The sequence below is a fragment of the Oryctolagus cuniculus genome, chromosome 17, assembly GCF_051225735.1.
Source record: "Oryctolagus cuniculus isolate XC-2025 breed Fujian yellow rabbit chromosome 17, ASM5122573v1, whole genome shotgun sequence".
Classification (NCBI taxonomy): domain Eukaryota; kingdom Metazoa; phylum Chordata; class Mammalia; order Lagomorpha; family Leporidae; genus Oryctolagus; species Oryctolagus cuniculus.
The window spans coordinates 46088234-46105157 of NC_142883.1; the positions used below are offsets into that span (position 1 = coordinate 46088234).

General features: G+C 59.4%; 1 protein-coding gene and 1 long non-coding RNA gene across 12 annotated transcripts in view; one reads left to right on the top strand and one right to left on the bottom strand.

Moving 5' to 3' along the window:
- ABR (ABR activator of RhoGEF and GTPase) overlaps positions 1-16924 on the top strand; it is a 181880-nt gene that overhangs the window by 87555 nt on the left and 77401 nt on the right. For 5 of the 8 annotated variants that reach the window (XM_017348925.4, XM_002718897.6, XM_089317562.1 and 2 more), the window contains exon 2: positions 25-209. In XM_017348925.4, coding sequence (XP_017204414.1) covers positions 25-209 — 185 coding nt within the window. Of the gene's footprint in view, positions 1-24; positions 210-14532; positions 14823-15290; positions 15403-16924 lie in introns of those variants that run through there. The other 3 variants (XM_089317561.1, XM_051825369.3, XM_089317566.1) reach the window with 3 other exon arrangements.
- LOC138846181 (uncharacterized) lies at positions 9347-14341 on the bottom strand. Of its 4 annotated transcripts, XR_016223905.1 has the most exons (4): positions 13795-13922; positions 11902-12018; positions 9809-11709; positions 9347-9582 (listed from the first exon to the last, which is right to left on the bottom strand). It is a non-coding gene; the product is annotated as an uncharacterized LOC138846181 (long non-coding RNA). The 4 variants fall into 4 exon arrangements; XR_016223906.1 differs by lacking the exons at positions 11902-12018; positions 13795-13922 and adding an exon at positions 14147-14341 and having other exon boundaries at positions 9809-9947; XR_011383621.2 differs by lacking the exon at positions 11902-12018 and having other exon boundaries at positions 9809-9947; positions 13795-14341.

The following is a 16924-nucleotide window of genomic DNA, read 5'->3' on the forward strand; positions in this document are numbered from 1 at the left end:
GGCCCTTCTTGTTCCTTGTCTCAGACTTCAGCTACGGGGCGGACGACTACGACGCCGAGGGGCATGAGGAGCAGAAGGGACCCCCGGAGGGCTCGGAGACCATGCCATACATCGACGAGTCGCCCACCATGTCGCCCCAGCTCAGTGCCCGCAGCCAGGGCGGCGGCGAGAGCATCTCCCCCACCCCACCCGAGGGGCTGGCACCTGGGGTAGGTACAGCCTGCTTTCCTTCTGGCTAGGGGTGGAGGGGGCGGCTGTGCTTAGGGTGGTAGAGGGGGAGCAAGACGGGGCTGTCACCTCATTCTGGTTGTCAGTCCCTCCCAGGCCCAGGGCCCTCTGTCCACCTGCCACCTCCTGCCAGACCTGCCGTCTGGTCACCATGCCTCCTGGATACTCTCTTAGCCTGCTCTTGCACTCTCTGTCCTTCCCTGGATGGGACAGAGACCTGGGAGGGACCTGGCTGGACGGTGGCTGCAGAGGTGGCCTGCGGACAAGATGCCTGCTCCCCAAGGACCAAGGGCTCCTCCAGCCCCCTGCTTTGACTCTGCTGGAGAGCAAACCCCACTGGTGTCTCCCTGTGCTGAGAGAGGGCCATGCGTGTGTGTAGGGCCATGGGGCGGGTGTGCTGTCCTGGTCATTGACCCTGCTCCTGGCGACAGGGCCCGAACACAGAGCATGGCATGTGTGTGCGCATCTGAGACACACAAGCAGGCCACAGAGATTGCGAGGGCTGTTCCCTGGAGTTGGGAGAAGGAAGGAGTCAGCCCTCTTCTGGGGATGTGTGCCTGGCAGATGGGAAAGGTGCACAGTGCTGGTCCCATGTGGCCCAGGCTTGTCCAGGTGTGTTCTGGGGTGGGGGGGATCCCCTCTCTTCCCGTGAATGCCCCCAGAGGAGCATCACTGAGATGCCATGTGGTAGGGGGAGCTGGCACCCCCGCCCCAGCCGGAGGCTTCCTGGACGCTACCATTCCCGAGAACCCCCTGCGCAGGCCCTCGCACCGGGGTGGCTGTTATAGCCTTTGGCAACAAGGGCCTTGGCAACCAGCTTCCCACTTGGGGGAAGCCACACTGTTGCCGTGGCAACAGAGGCCCAGGCAGTGTTCAACGGCTGCCAGGCAATGCAAGTTTGGGAAGGGCTGGCAGGGGGCAGGTGGGAGGTGGAGGGGACGGGCCCCAGGACCCCCACAGCCAGTCCTCTGGGGTGTCGTGGCCCTGGCATCCCAGGGAGGTGTGGTGGGTCAGAGACTGCCATCTTGGACACGCAGGGGCGGCCTCTTTGCTCCTGATGGAGTGGAGAGTGGGGCCTCCAGGGGTCAGCAGGAAGAAGTCTGTCGGCCCTTGTCTCTGCCTTTGGGTCTCAGAGCCCTGCAGGGGCCAGGGAAGGTGCTCTGTAGTCTCAGGGCAGGGCCAGGATCTCTGCTGCTCCCTGCTCCCATCTCCTTCCCTCCTCACCTCCCCACATCCTGAGTGTCTTGCGTGCTGGCCCTGCATGTGTGGAGCCCCTGGTGAAGCAGCCCCGGGGGTGTGGGGTGGGGGGAGGGCGGGTGCCCTGCCTGCTGCTCCGAGGTATTGGGGCAGAGACTCCACTTTGTGGCTGCCCATTTTGGTTGGTGATTCAAGAAGGAACACTTTGGTTTGAGGACTTGGGAATCCACAGATGCTGTGGGGTGACAGCCCCCGATTGGTTGTTCCACCACTGGCTAGAAGCCACGTGAGACATAGGGGTAGGGGCATTCCTCCAACTTGTGGTTCCCCGGAAGCTGCCCTCCTGCTGCACCCCTTGCCTGCCCTTCCTTCCCTCCTAGGGGGGCCTTGCAGCTCTGTCTCCCGCATCACTGGCCCCACCTAGTGGACTCTTCAAGCATTGTTGTTTACATTGGGTGCCTGCAGGGAGTGGACACCTTTTCCTGAATACTTGGCGGATTTTTTTTCTTAAAGGCCAAAATGTCTACTACTTGGCTGTGCTCATTTGGACAAACACGCCCCCTCCCCTGCCAGACTTCCTGTTGGGACCTTGGAAAAAGGCGTGGGGTGTGGGGGGAGCTTTTGGACCAAAACAGGCGATTGTTCTAGATATTCAGTTATCGGGCCTCTGGCACAGCTGGCAGCTGATCTTTGCCACACCCAAATGTGCAGCCAACTTGTGCTTGGGAGCCCAGGTTTGGTCTTGGCATTAGTCAGGTTTCTGCAGAGTGGCAGAACCCTTGTAATGTGTACGTGTCTCTGTCCCCTCTCCCTGTAATGAGACAGTTGGACAAAGTTGTCCCCTGCAGACTGAGATGGGCCAGACTTCATGGTGACCTGTGGAAGGCCTGGGAGAGCCACCGCACAGTCCCAGGCCGAGAACCAGTGGATTCAATTCTAGCCCAAAAGCCAGCAAGTTTGAGGCCCAAAAGGAGCCAGGGTTTCGGTCTGAGTCCAAGGCCAGAAAAGAGAGCAGGTCCCAGCTCATGCAGTTGGGCATCAGGGCCCCTGGATGCCTTGGGATTTCTGTTCCACTTGGGTCTTCAGTTGGCTGAGTGGGGCCCACGCAGTCTGCCATGCTCAGAGTACTGGTCCCATGTGACTCTCAGCACGTTACAGGCACGGTGCTGTTTGGACTGACAGCTGAGTGCCCCATGGCCGTGATGTGAGCCAGCAGCCCAGACAAGTGTGTGAACTGTGCACCGATGAGAATTTCCTAGCGTCCACCTATGTCTGGCTAGGAGACGTTGGACGAGGGTCGCTGGGAGGAGGGGCTATGGTTGCTCAGGGGAGGCCTGTGGTGTTGGGAGCAGCTCACCGTGGCGCTCTGACTTGCTGACTGGGGTCCACGACCAGACTTCCCTCTCGCCCCTGGAGCTTGTGGACACTCAGCTTGGATGCCGAGCAGTGGCTGAATCTCCTGCAGTCCACGTCTGTTCCTGGGTTGGATCGGGGCTGCCCGTGAAGCCAGGTGCCTGAGCTGGACAGGACGCAGCGCTCCTCGCTCCCCGGCATGCTCCCTGCAGCCTTGCTCTGCTACTGTGGCCATAGTGCTCTGCAGGTGTGCAGCCCGCCGAGGTATCAGGTGCAGCCTGCAGCCCTGCCTCACAGACTCTCCCCAGGCCGCAGTGAGCAGGCAGCCTGGCAGGCCCGGGCCACAGAAGCCCGGGTACTCAATGGGACTCAGAGAGCCCAGGCTCACTTGGAAAGGAGGGGGCAGCCGACTGGTGAGGCGTGAGTTCCCCAGACAAGGTGGTGGCCTTACAGAAAAGCTCATCTCCCCTCTGGGGTGGTGCACAGGGACTCCAAGGCAGACAGGAGATGTGGGCTTGGGCCCAGCCCTGCCTCCTCCATGCTGTGTGGCCTCTCTGAGCTCCAGTTTGCCCCCACCTGTAAGGGAAGCGTTTCTTCCCCTGACGTCACTCAGCCGTCACGACGCTTCTGGCAATCAGACTCAGGGAGAGCATTCGGGACCCAGTGCAGGCTCCGGGCTCAGACTCCAGCTGGCAGGAAAGGACAAGGATGGGGGTGGAGGTGAGCAGAGATCATCGTTGCCCCTTCCCCTTCCTCCCTCTCTTCCAGCCACGGCTACTGGGAGAGACTTGTGCCGAGCCTTTCACACGTGCTGTCCCAGACCAGGCCCACACAGCCCTGTGAGGTTAGGGTTAGGCACAAAAGGTGAAATGATTTGCCCAAGACCACATTGCTGCTTTATTTATCTTTTTAGAATTCATTTGAATGAAAGAGAAAGAGAAAGAGAAAGAGCAAAAGTGCTCCTAGCCCGTAGTTTATTCTCCAAATTCCCACGGTGACCAGGGCTGGACCAGGGTTGAAGGCAGGAGCCAGGAGCTCCGTGCAGGCCTCCCACTTGGGCAGCAGGGGCCCTAGTACTTGAGCTATCACTGCGGCCTCCCAGAGTCTGCACTGGCCGGAAGCTGGAGTCGGGAACATGGGAATTCCAGCGTGGAACCAGGTGTCGTGACATACTGAGCATACTCTGTGCATCTCAGCAACCCTGCACCCCATGCCCCCCTTTATGGGTCTTTGGCCCCTACCGTCAAGAGTAGGATGCTGACTGGATGCTGTGACCCACCAGGTGCTGTGCTAGGAGCCTGGGGGCTTCACTACCACCGCACACCTCCGACCTCTGTGGAGCTGCCCACTTTTCTTTTTTTAAAACATTTATTTTGGCCGGCGCCGCGGCTCGATAGGCTAATCCTCTGCCTGCAGTGCCGGCACACTGGGTTCTAGTCCTGGTCGGGGCGCTGGATTCTGTCCCGGTTGCCCCTCTTCCAGGCCAGCTCTCTGCTGTGGCCAGGGAGTGCAGTGGAGGATGGCCCAAGTGCTTGGGCCCTGCACCCCATGGGAGACCAGGAGAAGCACCTGGCTCCTGCCTTCGGATCAGCGTGGTGCGCCGGCCGCAGCGCGCCAGCCCTGGCAGCCATTGGAGGGTGAACCAACGGCAAAAGGAAGACCTTTCTCTTTCTCTCTCACTGTCCACTCTGCCTGTCAAAAAAAAAAAAAAAAAAAAAAAAAAAAAACCACCACATTTATTTATTTATTTATTTGAGAGGCAGTTACAGACAGAGAGAGGGAGACACCAAGAGAAAGGTCTTCCATCCACTGGTTTACTTCCCAGATGACCACAGTGGCCAGAGCTGGACCAATTCAAAGCCAGGAGCCAGCACTTGGGCCATCCTCCACTGCTTTCTCAGGCCATAAGCAGAGAGCTGGGTCGGAAGGGGAGCAGCTGGGACACGAACCAGCACCCATATGGGATGCCAGTGCTGCAGGCAGAGGTTTAGCCCACCACACCACAGCACTGGCCCCTGAGCTCCCCATTTTACAGATGGAGAAACTAAGGCCAGGGTGGCTCCTTGGCTTGTCCAAGCTGGGGAGGAGCCTTGATGGTGACCCTCAGGCCCCTTCATGGAAGGCTCTCCGATTCCTCTCTGGCCCAGCCACTCTTTCACACACCTGGCCGGGACCTCACTCACCCCTGGGTGGTGCTTCCCTGGTTGACTGCCCTGGCTGGCCTGCCTCACCTGTTGCTCCCACTTCCTGTCTGGGATCTCCCTCTCCCTGCTGGGATCGTAGCTCATTGATGGATTTCATATCTGCCAGTGAAGCTGCTCACCAAGCAGCTTTCTTCATTGGAGAAAGGTGTGCTGATCTTGGCCGGGTCCTAGAGACTGGGGACCTGGGGGTGGCCCAGCCGGGCCATTCTCTGCCCGGAGGCCTTGGAATCAATCTTTGGAGAGTCAGGGAGGAAACGGGACGACTGATGTGAATAATCGCACCACCAGGTGTTAAGTCATGCCCAGAACAAGTGCTATGAAAGCCACTACCAGGGGCTGGTGCTGTGGTGTAGCTGGTAAAGCTGCCACCTTCAGTGCCAGCAGTCCTGGCTGCTCCACTTCTGATCCAGCTCCCTGGTAACGTGCCTGGGAAAGCAGTGGAGGATTGCCCAAGTGCTTGGGACCTTGCACCCACGTGGGAGAGAGATGAAGCTCCTGGCTCCTGGCTTTGATCTGGCCCAGCCCCAGCCGTTGCAGCCATTTGGGGAGTAAACCAGTGGATGGAAGACCTCTCTTTCTGTCTCTGTCTCTGCCTCTCCTTCTCTGTAGCTCTTTCAGATGAATGAATGAATGAATGAATGAAAGAAAGCCACTAACGTATCCTTACAGAGGCCGCACAGAGGTGAGCCCCTGACACAGAGGCCAGGCAGTGTCCCGGCTTCCCCCACCTCACCGGCCCCTCCTCTATTATCACCTGGTTTCTCCATCAGCAGGTGCCAGTGCAGCCAGTTTTTTTTCTTTCACGTGGAGAATGCGCTTGACCTTCTACCCACACCTGGAGGGCCACACGGAGCACGGAGCACTGCCCCCCAGCCCGTGGGGCACGAAGGGCAGACCCGAGACGCTTCCACGGCACTGTGCTGCTGGCCCAACTGCTCTGCTCCTCACCAGCACCTTGTGTGGCGGGCGCTGTGAGTGCCCCGTTTCACAGATGTGGAAACTAACGTGCAGAGCAGTTCCTGAACCCATGGGCTCCTCGTGACCACTGCCCCCCACCCCCGCCTCCTCTCTCACAGCCTCAGTTTACCTCTTTCTGGCTGGCTGGCTTTGGGCCACCTGTTGAGCCTCAGTTGCCAGGGACAGATGCCTGGCCCAGCCAGGCCCCAGGGGCAGACATCATTGTGAGGGCGGCTAGTTTTGCTGCTAAGGGGGTGGCTGAATTTGAGGCTCCCTTAAGTGTGAGCCCCAGTTCCCTTATGGGTCGCTGGCCCTGGCTGGCCTGGGGGCTTCCCCGCCCTGCCCTGGTCTCAGCAGGGGCAGCTCAGCTCCCAGCAGCACCTGATGCCCCTTTGGAAGGCACCACTGTGGGCAGTTCCGGAAATGGAACAGCACATGGATGACTGGTTTTGAGCTGACTCCACTTTGCCACCACCTGCCCTCCGTGCTCCGCTTCCCCAGCTGCAAGGGTGGCCCCTCGAGGCCCTGCGTCCACCCTGCTGGGCAGGGGGTGTTTGTGGGATGTGATGGGTCTCCCCAAGGAGGTGAAGCAGAGCAGTGGTGCCGCTCTGAAGGGCAGGCTGGTGTTGAGCCACCGCGCACTCAGACTGGAGTCAGTGCTGAAAGTTTCGACGGTCGGCCCTGGCAGCAGTGGGACGGGTAATGAGCATCCCGTCCTTGGAAGGAGTCAAGCAGGGGCTGCAGACGGAAGGCGGAGAGGAGACTGGGACTGTGTGCCTTTTGGGTTCCTTTTAGCCTGAGCTCCTCCTCGTACAGTCAGGCTCGGCAGGGGTCTTCACCTGCTTGGGACACCTCTTTCCCTACCCTGTAGGCCCCCTGGGGTCATTTCTGCTCACTGAGAACCAGATGTACCTTCCTGGTCGTCTGGCTCCTCCCCCTGCCCTCCCTTTCCCTGTCACAGTAGAAGTCACTCATAAAATCATTTACAGAGTTCAGTTACATAAAGCAAATGTTGGGTATGAGCCAGTAAGTGACACTGTTTATATAGTGACAAATACACAACACACTCCTCTGGGTTCAAATCCTAGCTGTGCCTCTTGCTGGGCAAGTCATTTAAACTCTCCATGCCTCAGTTTCCTCGCCTGTAAAATGGGGTGATTTGAGCACCAAGTCCAGGGCTCTTCCCTCTTAGTGAGTGGAGGTGACCCCAGGAGCTCACTGGGGAGAACCCACTTTTTACACGGTGTTGTTCTGGGTGCTGTGGAGACTTAGCACAGCAAGGGGTCCCTCTCCCCCTACCTCCCCTACAAAATCCCTGTTTTGAGGCCATGGCAGCAGCCTGAGAGCTGGACAGTGTCCCTGGTAGGGGTCACGTGGCCTCAGGTCAGAGAGTCAAGGACAGGACTGTGGAGCAGGCAGCCTCACAGTATGGGGGCATTTGCCGGGGGGGACACAGCTGGCAAGAACACCTTGGGTCAGGGGCTCCGAGAGATCCAGAGCAGGGGAGCCACTGCTGCTTTGAGAAGGGAGCGTGGTCTGGTGTGTGTTGGGGGCCACTGGGGTGTTTGGGGGAAGGTAGGAGGCATGCCTGGTCAGCAAGGGCTTCCCTTGCTATGCCCACCCCCGTCCACACGCACCTGCCAGAGGAGAAGGAAGTAGCTGGTGCCGGCTGGGAGCTTGGTGCGTGCCTGGTGCTGCCCTCTGTGTGACAGTCCTCACAGCAGCCCTCAGATTGGTCCTAAAAGCACCCCCATTATACAGGTGAGGAAGCTGGGGCATGGGCCATTGACATGACGTGCCCAGGGTCGCACCCTAATGAGGGGCACTGGGATTCGGACTCAGTCCAGGGGAGTGGTGACGTATTTGTCACTGTATAAACAGTGTCGTTTACTGACTCGTTCCCAACATTTGCTTTAGGTAACTGAACTCTGTAAATGATTTTTTGAGTGACTCCTACTATGACAGGGAAAGGGAGGGCAGGAGGAGGAGCCAGGTTATCCGGAGCATAAATCTGCTTCCCTGTGCCGCTGTAGCCGCCCTGCCTGCCCTGGCACTGGCCCCTTTGAGTCAGGGGCCTCAGATCTGGAGGAGGGCCTTGAGCTGCTGCCAACGAAGTTGGGGGAACCAGAGATGGGCAGAGAGGAGCAGGAAGGGGCAGCGGTGTGGCGGTGAGCCTGTGCCAGGCCCTGTCGGAGGTTATTGCCTGTGGGGCCATCTGTGGAGTCATCAGCCTGGGCCCTTGTCTCGGATGACTCAGTGGTTTCCTGCTGGGCACAGAGGGAAGAGTGTTTTACAAAGAGTAAATGATGTTGGTGGGAGGGCACCGTGGACGATCCCTCGTGTCACTCCCTGCCCCAGGCCTGTCCGTGCCTTCCCCTTGCCTGTGTCGCGTGACCATCAGGGTGCAGCCTGCCTCTGTGGCCTCATGACCAACCCTGTGAACGCCATGTTAGTGTGGAACAGAAACTTGGCTCCTGGCAGTCTCCGGCTAGCACTGTGCCCGGCATACAGGAGGTGCACTGTCAGTATGAGTGGAGCGAATACGGGGTGCTCGCCACCCTCCATGTTTCACTGCACCTCTCACACCTCTGCTCGTCCCCTGCCCCTGCTGGCAGGGCTAACCCTGTTTGTTTGTTTGTTTGTTTGTTTTTTCCAAGATTTATTTATTTAGTTGAAAGAGTTACACAGAGAGAAGGAGAGGCAGAGAGAGAGGTCTTGCATCCACTGGTTCACTCCTCAATTGGCCGCAACTGTCGGAGCTGCACTGATCTGAAGCCAGGAGCCAGGAGCTTCTTCCACATCTCCCACATGGGTGCTAGAGCCCAAAGACTTGGGCCATCTTCTATTGTTCTCCCAGGCCATAGCAGAGAGCTGGATCAGAAGTGGAGCAGCCAGGACTCAAACTGGCACCCATATGGGATTCCAGCGCTGCAAGTGGTGGCTTTACCAGTTATGCCACAGAGCCAGCCCCTAGCCCTGTTCATTTAATGTCACCCCTGCTTTGCCACGTCAGACAGTTTGCGCCCTCAGAGCTCACCCCACTTTCCCAATCACAGCACTTGCCACACTTCTGAACTTCTTCCTTATTCCTGATTGCATCACTGAGAATTCTGACTACAGAAATACACACTGCAGAGTGGCGGGCTCCCTAAACTGCACCCTGCAGAGAGAAGCCCTGCCGTGAGCCGGCTGGTTGTTCCTCTGTACTTTTCCCATATGACAGGCACACACCCAGGTTGAGCAGCCCTAATCTGAAAATCTGAACCGCCCTCAAATTTGAAACTTTCTGAGTTCCCACATGACATCACAAGTAGAAAATTCCACACTGGCCACGTGGGTCAGGTGTACTAAAGATCTCATAGGAAATGACTATCAGCCATGGGTATGAAATGTATATGAAACATGAATTTCTTTTTTTAAAAAATATTTATTTATGTGAAAGGCAGAGTTACAGAGAGGCAGAGAGAGAGAGAGGTCTTCCATCCACTGGTTCACTCCCCAGATGGCCAGAGCTGGGCTGATCTGAAGCCAGGAGCCAGGAGCTTCTTCCAGGTCTCCCACACAGGTGCAGGGGTCCAAGGACTTGGTCCATCTTCTACTGCTCTCCCAGGCCATAGCAGAGAGCAGATCAGAAGTGCAGCAGCTAGAACTCGAACCAGTGCGCACATGGGATGCTGGCACTGCAGGTGGTGGCTTTACCCACTACGCCACAGTGCCAGCCCCCATGAATGAATTTCATGTTCAGACTTGGGTCCCATCCCCAAGAGATCTCATTATGTATATGCACATATGACAAAAGCCACAAAAATATCTGAAGCCCTTCTGGCCTCAAGTATTTCAGATAAAGGCTACTCCCCATCAATGCATACCTGAGCCTATGTTGATGAGTCTGAGCTTGCACGCCAGTACTCAAAGCTGTTCCTCATTCCTCTTCCGACTATGAGCAGTATTTCATCCCATGGATGCACCAAATCGTTTTTAACCATTTGGGCTGTGTCCAGTCTGTCCCTGGAATAAACATCACTGCAGTGAACATCTTTGTACGTGGGTCTTTGCGTCCTTGGAGAAATGTTTTTCAGAGAAATTCCCTGGAGTGGGAATGCTGAGTCAGAGGGTGTGGACAAGTAGCGTCACAATAGCTGTTTCCACGTTACCCCTCCCAGAGGAATTGTTCTAAGACCGACCATGCCCCTTCCGCACTCCTGGTGCCACCCCTCCCTTGGAACCTCTTGGGAGTCACTCACAATGGCCAGTCTGGGCCGGCGCCGTGGCTCACTAGGCTAATCCTCTGCCTTGTGGCGCCGGCACACCGGGTTCTAGTCCTGGTCGGGGCGCCGGATTCTGTCCCGGTTGCCCCTCTTCCAGGCCAGCTCTCTGCTGTGGCCAGGGAAGTGCAGTGGAGGATGGCCCAAGTCCTTGGGCCCTGCACCCCATGGGAGACCAGGATAAGTACCTGGCTCCTGCCATCGGATCAGCGCGGTGCGCCGGCCGCAGCGCGCCGGCCGTGGTGGCCATTGGAGGGTGAACCAACAGCGAAGGAAGACCTTTCTCTCTGTCTCTCTCTCTCTCTCACTGTCCACTCTGCCTGTCAAAAAAACACAAAAAACAATGGCCAGTCTGCCTCCCATGAGTTCCTCGAAGGCTGACGTAGCGCCCCCTGTTGGCAGCTGCATTCTGAATGCTGGCACAGTGCTTGGTGTACAGTAGGAGCTATTAGATACTTGCTGATTGAGTAGGTCAGGGGAGCAGTTGGAGAATGGGGGGAGGGAGGCGGGGTGAGCAATTGGAGGCTTTGAGATTTGAGATGTGGACTCAGTGGGTGCCCCACCGCCTGCGGGGGTCACGTCCCTTGCCTTCCACGGTGCGGGTCCCAGCTGTAGGTTCACATCCTGACTCCTCTTCTGCCCCCCAGCGGAGCTCCCTGCATTTGCTTGGAGATGTCTCCCCATTTCCAGGTCTGCTCAGTGGCCCCTGTCCTAGGAAGCTCCTCTCAGGCAGGGCCAGTGCCTTTGCTGCACATTCCCAGACTGACAGAGGAGAACCCTGCCCTGCTTGCTGGTAGATACAGAGTTTGCTGATGGCAGGGGCCCCATCTTGTGGGTCCCTGTGTTGTGCCCCCAGGTATGAATGAACAAGCAAGATTGGGTGTCATGGTGGAATGTGACTGGGTGTGTAGGTGTCAGAGCCAAAGCTGGGCCAGGGTGGTGGCTTTGGGAAAGAAAGAAGAACCAAAGGGACCTGCTGACAGGGCTGTGGGGCCTGAGGGAAGGGGCCTACAAGGTGGCGGCTCCTCCAGCAGAAGTGGAGACGCCAGAAGGGGAAGCTGGTGTGCGGCAGGAGGAGGCTTGGCTTTGGATTGTGTGTGGTCGAGGGGCTGTTGACGGGGCTCCCACAGGGCAGGAGTCAGACCCTGGGCCCAGCGCTGCCAAGGGCCTGCACGTGAGGAGGGAAGAATGCTCCAAGGCAGCAGAGAGCAGGAGTTGGCAGCTCCTGAACCGAGGCATGGTCAGAGGTCACCCCTGCACGGTCCTGGGAACTGACGGCTTTGAGAACGTCCAGGGTGCAGACGCCAAGGTGCAGGAGAGGGAGGCCTCTGGCTTTGGAAGAAAGCAGTTCTGGGGTCTTTGGAGCCAAGGAGCAGGAGCCTGGCTGATGAAGGTGGAGCGTGTAGGAGGACATGGAGAGGAAGCTCAGGTCCAGGGCTGGCACTGCAGGGACTTGTGAGTCACTTCCCCTGCAGGGGGAGGCCCGAGGGTGGCTGAGTGGAGGCCTGTGTCCAGTGCAGGGGGCATTGAGTTACTCACTGGAATTTCCAGCCAGCAGGGCAGGGCTGGGCTGGGGCTGCCTCACACATTCAGGGAGCAGCTTCTGTGAGGTTCAGGGCTTGTGGGGAGAAGTGGATATGGAGCCCCCCATGCCAGGTCTGAGCATGCAGAATAGAGATGGGGGTGCTGTAGATTACCAAGGGCACCTCACACCCTCTTGGGCAGGGGAACACAGGAGCCTTGGGGTTTCAGCTTCTCCCATGCCTCCTGCTTGTCTGTAGCACGTGGGCAGTCCATTGCCATGCACTTGGAGCCTGCAGGGTGGGAGTCAGAAAAACCCATGGCACAGGGCCCTGAGCTGGCTCACGTATGCCCTGGGGAATGCCAGGCCCTGCTGTTCCCAAGCCCTGGGAACACCCTCGCCCGCCCAAACCAAATGAGGAATTGTGGCTGAAAGGGCCCTTCAGATGTGCCCTCACTATTTATAACCCAACCAGAGCAGGCACAGGGGAAACCCAGGGGCTGGAGGTGGAGGGGACCGTGCCTCTGCCGACTCCTGGTGGGACAGTTCCCAGAGCCGGGCCTGACAGCCTTGGGGCCCCAGAGAGCCTGTCCCACAGTCTCTGGTCTGAGCTCCAGTTTTAGAGACAGGAGGGAGACTTGCCCCTGCGAGGGCAGGTTCTGCCGCTGCAAGTGGAATGGCAGGAGCCCCACCTGAGGACTTCACAGAGTTTGAGGGTGAGGGTTGGAGTAAGAAGTGATGTCCGTTCTTTTCCTCCTCTCTTCTCCCTGGCCTTCTGCCCAGCTCGGAGGATCCACAGAGGGCCCTGTCCTCAGCCCAGGTGCCAGGTGAGGCCGGGAGGGGACGGCTCCATGCTGGCCCTCCTTGAGGATCGACCTCGACAGCTCCTCTTTACCCGGCCATCATTCGGTTGTCACCTGAGAGGTGGTCTTAGACGTGTGAGCCACAGATAGGCAGCCTCGGATGCTGCATCACGTGGCCGGTGCCACCTGTCTTACAGGTTGCATGGGTAAGTGGTGGGTTGGTTGTGTGTGAAGCTAGACGCAGGGTCCAGTGAGGAAGTGGACAGAGGGGACACTCAGGGAAGGCCCAGCACACACACAGATACACACGTGTACCTAAGCTTCGCCCAGAGAAACATGAGCTCCAGAAGAAAGGCAGCTGTGGCTCCATGCGCTGGAGTCAAGGCATGGCTGCGGTTTGTTTAGACTGCACCGTGTTCTTTACAAGTGTGAACTATCTGCCACCATTTGATTGTTTTTGTTTATTTTTTATTTGAGAATCAGAAAGAGAATTAGTTCTCTCATCTGCTGGTTCATTCTCCAGATGCCCACAACAGCCAAGGCTGAAGCCAGGAGCTGGGAACCCAATCCAGCTCTCCTGTGTGGATGGCAGGAATCTAAATACTGGAGCCATCACCACCACTGCCCGCTTGGGTCTGCATTAGCAGGAGTCAGGAGCCGGAGTCAGCTCTCAAACCCAGGCAGTTAGTTCCATGGGAACACGGGCATTTTAACTGCTAAGCCGGCCCACTCCCTGCCATCAGTTTCAGATCAGGAGATTTCTCCCCAGGTTTCCAGCGTCCCTTGAACAATCAGAAGCGAGGAATCTCGAGGCTGCACTTACTGCCTTCAGCTGGAGCCAGGTGGGGCTTGCTTCGGTTTCCGCAGTCCCTGCCTTCCCAGGCTGACCTGGGCCTTCACAGGTGCCGGGGTCAGCACCCTTCGGCCAGGTGCTGCCCCTAGACTCCGCCCCCGCGAGAGCAGATGTCCCTGCATCTCTGGGAATGTGGCCTTCACTCTCTGGTGAATTGGAAGCAGCAGGCTGGGCTGGGCACTGCTGCCTGTCCTGGGTTCTCTGGCCATGAAGGGCTGGCTCCATTGGGCCAGGCCCCTCTAGGAAGGAAAATGCTCCAAGGAGGTGGTGTCCCTGGTGTCGCAGCTGCAGTGGCACCTGCCCAGGGCCCTGGCTGGCATGTGTGCCTCTGTTGGGGTGAGGCAGATCAGGCCTCTAGTTTACAAAGCTGGGCTGGGGTTGAGGGGGAAGGGTGGCAGCTGTGGCTTCTCACCTGGTGTCAGGTCCCCTTGGCAACGGTGTGGGGGAGCCCGAGGTCGAGGTGCAAGGGGGGCTCAACCCGTGAGGAGTCCCCTGGGCTGGGGCTAGCTGTGAGGATGCCCCTCTCCCGCTCTCCCTGCCCGCGGGCTGGCGGCTGGGCTCCGGCTCGGCGCTGTAAATAAAGCCCGACTCGGAGAGGCGACCTCCCCCTGCGCCTGCCTGGCCCGCCCGCGGCCTCCTCCCTCCGTGCTGCGCTCGGAGGAGCCTCCGCCAGCCGCTTGCCCGGTGACCACAGAGCGGGAACGAGCGGCTCCATCTCGCAAATCAAGACGTGCGTTTCCTGTGTGCTCAGAGCAGACGCGCACCTCGGAGTCCCAGGAAGGGCAGGCTTCGCTGTGGGACCGGCGACCGAGCCCGGGCAGCGGGTGGACGGAGCGGCCACCGAGGACCCTGCCTGCGCCCGGGCCCGCGCGCGCGCCGGGAAGGGCCGCGGAGGGCGCCTGCTGCTGCTGCTGCTGCTGCGCCGCCGGCCGCCTCGGGGCCAGCGCGCCGGCGGCTGCCGAGCTCCCTGTGAGACGGGGTCGGCTGGCTAGCCGGCCGGCGCTGCGCGGAGGCCCTGCTTCCCCTTTCGCAGGGTGGGGACGCACGGAAGGCGGGCCCGGCGCGCAGGAGGGCCGGGAGGCGGCCGCAGGAGAAGGTCCATAATGGAGCCTTTCATCGGGAGCCCGTGGCCCGGCGCCAGGCCGGGCTCCGGGGAGGCCCGCGCGCGGCTGTAGGCCTGCCCTGCGCGCTCGTCCCCTCCCCGCCCGCCTGCCTGCCCGCGCCTCCCGGGCGGCGCGCGCCGCGGCGGCGGCGGCTGCTGCGTGGACCCTGCTTCCTGTTTGCCCTCCGCGGGCGCCGGCTGCCATGGAGGAGGAAGAGGAGGCAATAGGCTTTCTGGACAAGGTTCTGGAGGAGGAAGATGTGTTTCTCTTGGAGGAGTGCGAGCTGGGAACCCCGACCAGCCCCGGCTCAGGGTCCCCCTTCTTGGTGGCCGTGAAGGTGGGAATGTGACACGCCCTGGATGCTTGTGGGGAGGGGGCAGGGCGGGCAGCTCCCGACTGCCGAAGCTGCGTGCAGCCAGCAATGGCTGATCCGTACGCAAACCTCGTGGCTGAGTGGAAGCCCCTCGCCCAGGCGGGAGAGGGGCCGGCGTGCGCCTATGAGGGGGCGGAGGGGCTGGGCTCTTTCGGCAGCTGTTCCTGGGGGGAGAGGTTCACGTTCCGCTTTCTCTGGGCCAGTTGTTCTCAGGGGGAGTGGCCGCCCGAGTCCCCTAGGGCCAGCTGTGCTAGGGGCTCTCTAGCGCTCTGGCAGTGACATGAGTCACCTGGTGGCCTGAGCCTGCTGCCCCCAGAGGAGCTGGCTGACTTGAAACCGGTGGGCAGTAATTCATGGTTTCCGTGGCAACCGGAGGATCAGGGCACTCCCGAAATTCGGCCAAGGGAGCTGCCCTCCTGCTAGGGAGGAGACCTGGGACCAGGTGCACCTGGGCTAACGCCAGAGAGCCTTTGCAAAAGTCAAGAGCCAGAGGGCACTGAGCTTCCTTGGAGAAGAATTGGATCAGCTGAAGAGGGGGAGCCAGGTGGGTAGGCGCTGTTCCGGAGGTGGGCTCCGGCAGGGAGTGTCTGCCACATTTCCCCAGCAATACTCCAGTCCTGCAGGGACAGGTTGAGTAGGGGCCAGTGGTTGCCCCAGTCCCCTCGCCTGCACTGGCCCCTTCTTCAGGGGCACGGTTCCCCCTCGGCAGGCTGCCAGCTCTTCGCGAGTCTAGCACAGCACACCGCACCCCCTGTCCCTCTTCTGCTGCCAGGGGTGCTGCTGGGTCCCGGAAAGGGCAAAGCCTGGCTGCCTAGCAGAATGCCCAGGTGTGGCCCCTAGGGGGCGTGGTGCACAGAGTGAAGCCGGCTCTGAGCCTCTGTGTCCCTCCTAAGGGGCTCACCGCCCTGCCCCACCCACGCCACAGTGTGGTTCTGAGGAGGAGCTAAGGGAGGTAAAAATAGACTGCAGGCCCACGTAGATGGCTGATGTGCAGAGTCTGGGCAGAGCTGTGACTGCAGGCCTGGGGGGTTAGGGGAGCTGGCACCCCACCCGTTGTTCTCCAGCCCCGTGCCGGCTTGGAGGGCTGGGGTAAGTCGCATCTCTCCTTGGGCCCACGTGGGCTTCTCTGCTTGGGTCTGCCACCAGGAACAGGAGGAGAAAAAGTCTGCTGGTGAAGCGGGAGCACCAGCTGCGGGCTGGGCAGTGTGCGGGGTGGGAGACAGGTGAGACTCCTCATGGGCCTTCCGACAAGCCCTCCTGGTTCAAACATGGTCCCGCTCCTGGGCTGCCTTCTGGGCTTGCCTTTCCCTGGACCCTGGCTTATTGTGCCGCCTTAGCCTGTGTTTCCTTCTTTACACAGCTCCTCAGTTAGGTTCTATTGTCCTCGGAGGCGAGGCCCACGGTGTGCTCACTGCTGAACCTGCTTGGTGCTTGGCGTGTGGCTGGTGCCAGTAGGAATCTGCGGAAGTTGGGTGAGGCTCGTTGGGGCCCCCAAGTCCTTGGCCTTGCTCCGTCTCCAAGGCGTTCCAGGATGGCAGCACATCCCTGCAAAGGAGCCTGAGCACCCATGAGACCTAACGGCTCTGCTTCTTCCAGGCCTCCCCCTCAACTCTGCAGCCCTGGTGTTCTTGGAGGTGTCCCCTGCATGTCCTCTGCCTTAGTTTTAGGGAACTTGGGGCTCCGTGTCCCATCCTGAACACCCCTACTGTGCCCTCCTCCTCTGGCATGCCTAGCCTCAGAGGAAGAAATCCAGCTAGGTGTGCAGAGGGTGGGAAGACAGCTCATTAATTCATTCAACAAATGCCGTCAGGTTGTATTCTGTTCAGAGCACCCTGTCCGGCCCTGTCGGGGAGACCAGATGAACAAGATGTGATCCATTCTCACACTTCAAGGAGGGCAAGTAGACAGGTATTAGGAATGCAGTAGGAAAAGAGTTCAGGGCAGTGAGGAGAGTTCTGATAAACGGGTACCAGATTGGGAGGAGAGACTTCCAGGTGGGCCAGGCTGGACTGGATGCATGTGTGCACCCACGTGTGTGTGGGTGATTTTGTCCTGGGCTGCAGGTG